The sequence below is a fragment of the Montipora foliosa genome, chromosome 2 (assembly GCF_036669935.1).
Source record: "Montipora foliosa isolate CH-2021 chromosome 2, ASM3666993v2, whole genome shotgun sequence".
Classification (NCBI taxonomy): Eukaryota; Metazoa; Cnidaria; class Anthozoa; order Scleractinia; family Acroporidae; genus Montipora; species Montipora foliosa.
In genome coordinates this window covers 4,703,904-4,711,403 of record NC_090870.1, presented here as the reverse complement: position 1 = coordinate 4,711,403, position 7,500 = coordinate 4,703,904, and the positions used below count along the sequence as shown (strand labels likewise).

Sequence of the window (7,500 nt, the reverse complement as noted above, 5' to 3'; positions counted from 1 at the left end):
AAATGACCGTGGAGCGGTCGAAACGTCGTTCCTATTTTTTATCCCTCGTTTTTATAACTAAATGTTTTAGTAAGAACTTATTACTTCGTATTTTAAATAGTAGGCTTATGAATTTTTTATTTTTCCGGGTAAATTGTGTAATAATGTTCTGTCTCAGAATTCCTGCATATTTAAAAAATCGGGAAAAACCCCTCTTAAAGCGAAAATGAAAATTATCACCCCTGAAAAATTCAAAGCTTGATAACGAGCCGGATAATAATTGCGCAAATTTTCATTGGGGAACCTTTTGTATTTTTATTCATCACGACTCACGCATGTCCGGCGCTCCTTTCTACGGCCTGCCACGCAGCCTATGAATCTACCCCTTCTCGTCCCCAGAGCCCTCCGTTTTTTAGTCACGTGGTCAGCGAACTGGCTTTATAACAATCAATTCACTATTTTCTCAAATCCCGTAATACATCTTGTTTACCGCCAAAAAAATTGCACAATCATTGATGTCGGTTGCCATGAAATCGCAGAGATAAAAAACTTCCATGGGCGACGTTAACTTAAGTTGTTTTCTTTCCGGCGAAGCAGCAAAAAACTAAACTAAACTGTCACAAACTGGACACTGGATTCCGGAAAACAGATTTATTCTTTAACCGCACAACAGTTTTGCTTCATTTTAAAGGATAAGCGAACTCCGAATGAATCTGCAAACAGCTTTCCAACTTGCAAACTTGCAAACAGCTTGCAAACAACTTGCCAACTTATATTAGGAGCAGGCGTAGCTCAGTTGGTTAGTGCGCAGCTTTCTGAGCAAGAGGTCCCCAGTTCGATCCTCGGTGACTTCAACTTCTGTTTCGTCTTTGCTCTGATCCGTGTAGCTATAGCTTTAAATACTCGTAAATACGGAGCACTGACAGAGGGAGCGGGGTATAGGGCGCACCGCCGGCTTCCATTGACACCAGCCTCGTAGCTGAAGCAATTATCGACGTTAATAAACGACGTTATGCAGTCCGGAATGTTCTTTCCCTAAATAACTAAACCAAATTGTGGTACATTCTTACAGACATCAAGAAAACTACAAGACCTAGAAGCTTCTGCATAGTTATGCATGAGTTCGCAGGAGAACTTTCCAGACTATTCTAAGGCTTTACAGATTCTTTACAGAACACAAAAGCTGGTATCGGGCCCATTTTAGCCTGCGTCGCTGGGGGTTTTGTTGGCGCGAGATGCAAATTAACGATGCCGCTCCGAGAATGAGGAAGTGCGCTAACTGTGGAAATACCGACAGCTATTTTGTTTTTAGAAAATGACCCTGGCAACTCCCGAAATGGTATGAAGTAAGAGAAATGAGGAAATGGAACTCGCAAATCCCAACTGGAAAAGCATTTTTGCTTTTCCGCAAATTCGTGGAAACGCGTTGGGACAATATGGGAACCAGTGGCGCACAATAAAGATCTTATTTACAGCTAAAACTAACCCCTGGGAATGGGTATGCTTATGACGCACGCGCAAGCGACGTATACCTTGATCATTTGCTCCTTTTGTTAGAAGTCCTAAAACATAGTCAGTATATATGTAATTAATTTCAAGTTAATTCGTTTGTGAATGTTCCTTGCGTTTGTGGTTGCGTTATGACAACAAACGAGCTCTGAACCTTCTTTAAGCATAATTAATGTTCTTTATTAATACATGATGAGCAAAATAAAACTGATTTTACACTGTCTCACACATTTGGCTCGTACTTTGTTGTCCAGACCCAATTTTCGAGTTGTTTTGTAGAAATCGTTTCCCAGAAAATTTTCTCAATTTTCACGAAATGAAAAGTAATCGATTGTCGTGCATTGTTAACCTTCCAGTGGGTGTGGAAATGTCATGTAAAAAACAAGGCACAATTATAAGGGTGCTTAGCTAATTTTTGGTGCCGTATTTCATCAGGTCTTCACTTCGAGACGAATGGAAGTTTGATAAACAAGGTAAGGGCAGAACTGTTAGGATCTGTACATACCATTTTGAAAGCTTAAACAGTTAAGATTGCCTTTAAATTAACAGTCGGTATTCGTCCAGTGACCATTCCAATTTTAAACTGTGGCTTCGGGAGTTACAAAGTGACTTTCCGTGATTCAGCGGGAAAAGTCTCTTGAAAAGTTTGAGCTTGTTAAACATGTAGGAGAAGATGCGGCAATTTGAACAGGGCGATCGCACAAGTTAATTGTTCCCCATAAATAAGGAAACAAGCTTCTTATCGCAGTTACCGTCGAATTAATTAATTGAGATGAATGTTCTTCAAGTTCCTCGGGCCATCCCTGCTGCATCTTGGTCTCTCTCAATTAGTTACACAACGGTGTTACTTACTTTATTTTATTCCCATTCTATGAGTTCTATACGTATCTAAGAAAGAGCGAATCACTTGATTTAAATTGCAGTTTGGGTGTTACTCAGCTGGCTGTAATATTCCTTGTGCATATTAGTAATGGCTGAACTAGCCATAGCGCAACGACGACAGCGGAAACTCTACAAAAGTTCGCTTTCATTTCGCCAATTTAGCGATGATAATTCCTCTTTACGAAAACTTAAATAGTGTACGTCAGATGACCAAATTTAACGTGTTGTTATTAGCATAGAGAAAGATCTAACGAAGAAAATACATTCCCAACACTATCGTCTGCGGAAGTCCGTTTCGATGAAATTCGGTATCACGAAGAACAAATTACTAGAAAGAACCTTATCATTTTCAAGTGTTAGGGAAACAGCTGAACAACGACTTCTGTCGCTTTTTCTGGGAAAATGTATTGGAAACAAGCGAAACTTTTTCCGGCTTTACACTTGACGGACAACATGAGAGACGCATAATTCGTTAGGACGGATTATGCGTCTGTAGCATAAAAAGGGAATTCCTGCATATTTAAAAAAGTGGGAAAAACCCTCTTAAAGCGAAAATGAAAATTATAACCCCTGAAAATTTCAAAGCTTGATAAGAAGAAAGATCATTTTGGAAAAAGTTGCGCAAATTTACACTGGGGGGAATCTTTTGAATTTGTATTCATCCCGACTCGAGCACCTACTTTAATTTATGAAACTCTATCCATTCTCGTCGCCATAACCCTCCGTTTCTTTTGGTCACTGACTAGTAAAAATCAATCGGTAAAACGGGGAGGTAAATTAAAGAGAGTAACATCATACCGCTCTAAAAATGCATATTGCGGAAGAAAAACAAAATTTTTCCAGGAATCTGGAAATCTCGGCCACATAGTTTTCCCGGAAACATGCAGGAATTTTAGGGGCAACAGGAAATTGCTGAAAATGACTTAACTTACCAGGTGTATTTTTATGATATGGAGATATTTCATGCGCCGGGATTTTTTTTGAAAAAAGGCTTGTATTATCGTGATGAAATCTGGCACAAGGCTTCGTCAAAACGGGCAAAATAGAAATTTTCTACAAGCTGTTTGATTAGTGTTTTTATTCAGTTAATTGTATGTAATTTTTTTACATTCCACAGTTGAAAGTTCCACCTGGTTTACTTTTGAGACAATGGCAGGAACGGGGAGAAACGAGGAGGAACTAGGAAGAACGAGGAGCAGTGAGCCTATTCCAATCCCCCTTGACGACTTTGGTATGACGTTTTTATACTGTGTATATAGTGACTGTTTGGATGAGATTACTTATTATCCAAATGTATTAGTTATTGTACCGAAAAAGCACGAAACGAGTACAAATATTCCACGCCCTTCGGATGGCTGGTATGTCAGCAGCTGAAAGATTAGAAAAGTCTTAGATGTTTTGGTGTGTAGTATCGCCGAATATTTCTACTAGTTGTTTGGCTTTTGACTTGCCTAGCTAACAATTTTCCTTTAATCTGTTTCTCTGTCTAAGTTGCAGGAGAAGCTCGTTTATCGATTCAGGAAACGCGGAATTCAGGTATTTTCAGCTGTCTTTAGTGACATTATCTATGAACTTTCTCCAATAAAGAAACCTCATTCAAACACACTAAAAAGAGTATGTTTCTGAATGCCTTGGTCGGTGAAGCATTCTTATTGTTTACCCATAGTAACGATGGTTTTCCATCTATCTGATTCTTTCTTTCTTAGCTGCTGAAGGGAATCTCTCACCACCAATACAGGCAACTGATCCAGGTTATTTTTCACTGTTCTCATTTCATCATGTAGGAATGTAAGGTCCTTTGTTACACCCTTGGTGCTTAGAATTCATTAATGAGTCTTCTGCTTCCTCTTTATCCGCAGTTTCGCACACCCTTGTAGCTTTGTATTAGTGCGGCATTTCCCTCTGCTTGCGATGGTCCCACGTGACCGCCTACTTCCTCCAAGATGGGATATCTTATTTTGTCTTATGTGACGTCAAAGAGTCTGTGAACTTTTTCGTTGATTCTTACATGAATAATTTTCCTGTTATTGAAATGTGGGATGACTATTAATGCGCCATTTCCGAGTTCATGAGTGCCTCTTCTTCAAAGCGAGTGTAATTGCGAAGTTTTCTTATGAATATTAGTTTTCATTCATATGCAAAGTAGAACTAATTACCATCACAAAAACTTCGAACTTAGACTTATGCACCTATCAATGTTAAGCCCCAGGGTAAGGGGGGGGGGGGGGGAGGGGGGGCGGGCTACCTACGGGAAATTGACTCAGAGAGCCTTCCCCTGGGTAGGGATTTTGACATGTAGGCATTGCTCCATGGTCGGGAATTTGACATGTCCGCCATCTTGGAACACCGAGAGAACCTGGAGATGAGTTATCCTCAACCTTGGTTTTGATGGGACTTCTCCTGTTTTCCTGATTTTTCTGGACACCGTGGTTAAAAGAAAGGTAAGCGAATCCATCTTCAGAGGTGGATCCATACTGATTTCCAATGTTTTACGGAAGTCGGTCAGAAACATGGGAAAGGGGACTTTGGAGAGTTAAAATCTAAAATCTTCCCGAGGGAGTATGCCCCCGGAAACCCCTAGAAACTATTTCGGATCCTAGCTCCACCCCTGGTCTTGTCTTTTTGAAAATACGGTCCATCACTTCTATCAGTCCTTGCTGGAGTGTTCACAAGTACGAGAATGTTTCTTTCTACTTTTTTTTGTGATTACTTTTTGTATCATTTCTACATATTCATGAATTTTCCACTCTATCATAGTGCACGCTTGATTGATTAGAAAGCTGGTTAATATTGTTCAGGTTGTTTTGCTAAATGTTAGGGTCTCGTTCGGTACTGTGAGCAGCGGAAAGGTTTCGTGTTACACGACAAATTTCCATCAGCTGTTAAAAGGGACTTTGAAATCGACAGTGAGGAACATTCATTGGTGTTCGAAAAGTGAGGATCTAATGAAAAAAAGGTTACTCCAGGGCAGGAATGTGATGTTCCAATGGTTCCCGAGGGTGGGGGAATTTGACAGTCTGTAGGTGCCCAGGGGTGGAAAATTTGACGCTAGCTTCCACGAAAATGTCAAATTTCCCTGGGTCAGCCCGCCCCCCCCCCCCCACCCTGGGGCTTAACATTGATAGGTGCATTAGACTCGCTTTGAGGAGGAGGAAAAACGTAAATCCGGAAATGGCCCATTGATTGATAAATTTATTTCGGAATACTGGGCTGGTCTTTCATATACCGGATCCGAAATCATTAATGTCAATAGTGAATTAGATTTACAAGAGCGTTGATCTATCACTTTGCGGTCTTTCCCCAGCACAGTCACAAATCGATTTATTTTAGATACACTTTGTTTGTGAAACAAACAAAGGGCCACCCATTTTAACCACTCAGAAGAAGCCGTGTCTCGCGTGACTGCTTCTACAATGTTTTTTCAGGGACATGACAACTGATTTTCGTGGAAACGGGTATTCTACAAATAGACCCATTTGCGACTGTGTTGTGGAGCTCACCCATGCCATAACAACTCTTACCTAATTCACTGTTTTTAATGTCCATGAAACAAAAGAACAAAGCGAACATAACGATACCTAATTAGCAAGGCCTCATCGGAATAACAATGGTTCTTTTGTCCTCCTCTCTTTTAGTCCGGTATATGAAAGTCTACCCGAATACTGCGATTTTACAATTTTTAAGGCTTTTATTATTTAAGTGCATGAAATATGTAAAAAGACGCGATGTCCTCTTTAACATCTGAGTGACTAAAAAACTGGATGGCATTAAGACTGGACTTGAAGTCAGTTTGATAATTATCTCAATAATTTTTTATACTTATCGCACTTTTTCCCAATGACTCATACCCTGTATTTACTTCAGGGCCGTAGCTAGCATGAGGCAAGACGAGGCAATTGCCTCGTCTTGATTTTGCCCTTGTTTTGAAGAAACGTTCAATTGAGAAAATAATCCCTGGAAAAAATTGGATTGGTTAAGATAAAACCAGCTTAAATAAGGTGGATGAATTGAGAGGAGAAGCATTTTAATGAGGTTAATAGCCGACGTTCAATATACAATATCTATCAATATGTATCAATATTATAACATGGCTCCGAGGCTTTCAGGTCAATCTTCTATCTTCTATATTTGGTGTTGTTTTCTTTGTATCTAAGTCTCCTTGGGAATTGAGAGACAAAAGATACTTGAAAATTTTGCAATTTTGACCTGAAAGCCTCGGACCCATGCTTGAATATTGATATATCGAACGTGGCCTTTCATGTGAGCTGTGAGTAGCGGTTTTTTTTTTCAAGATTTAAGGTTACAAAGTTGCACTTGTTTGATGAAACTGTTGTAGCAAAAATAGAACAAAGTCTTTGAGACGAATTCCCTAACAACGCCGAATTTGCACGAGAGGTAAGGAAACTGACTCCTGAATGTATGTCTTAGAGTAAGCAATTCCAAAATAGGGATTCGTTTATCTATGTAAATGGGATAATTTTTTTTCCAACAGCTAATGCGTTGGAAGGTGAAGAACAGACACTCCGATGCTAAGCAAATCCAAAGCTCGCAATAAGAAGTGAGCCATTGCAATGAAGAATTCTATCCAAACATATCGAACATTTTTCAGCTTCTGTTGACCCTTCCAGTTGGCTCCTGTTCATGCGCGAGCGTTCCTTCAGCTAACTGGAAAGGCTTTTAAATCCTGATCCCAAACAAGCATGGCTAAAGCGAGGCTGAACGGGCTTGTTTTAGCGCACATTCACAAACCAACGCAAATTAACAGCAGTTCTGTTTTAAAGAGATGGTATGCCTTAGCTTTCAGTAAAGATTAAACGACGGCAAAAAGCTTTCACCTTCCTAACTATTAAAGGAGAAGTTTACTACTCTTAATCGTGAAAGTTAGTGACTTCTTTGTCTTTCAAGAATAAAAGATGATACTGTTTAAGTGTTAGAGATGGCAATATTATGACATGGCTGTCTCAGAGTTGAAGAACATAAGCAAGAGTGTATCGAAAAAGATTATCGATAAGTGAACGTGTATATCATCTAAAGACTAACTTCTCCTAATTATCTACAGTATAAAGTCCAGACTCGCCCAAGACTGACTTTTCTGAAGAAATAATGCCACGGAAAATGCTTAAATAAGCA

The 7,500-nt window shown here is 39.7% G+C and overlaps 2 protein-coding genes across 2 annotated transcripts in view; both read left to right on the top strand.

Moving 5' to 3' along the window:
• Positions 1 to 7,500, top strand: part of LOC137986522 (uncharacterized) — a 135,108-nt gene that overhangs the window by 53,002 nt on the left and 74,606 nt on the right. The window lies entirely within an intron of this gene.
• LOC137992157 (uncharacterized) overlaps positions 1 to 7,500 on the top strand; it is a 150,169-nt gene that overhangs the window by 89,216 nt on the left and 53,453 nt on the right. Inside the window, exons 13-15 of the mRNA XM_068837297.1 lie at positions 3,488 to 3,601; positions 3,862 to 3,906; positions 4,077 to 4,121. Of these exons, the coding sequence (XP_068693398.1) occupies positions 3,488 to 3,601; positions 3,862 to 3,906; positions 4,077 to 4,121 (204 nt within the window). The remainder of the gene's footprint in view (positions 1 to 3,487; positions 3,602 to 3,861; positions 3,907 to 4,076; positions 4,122 to 7,500) is intronic.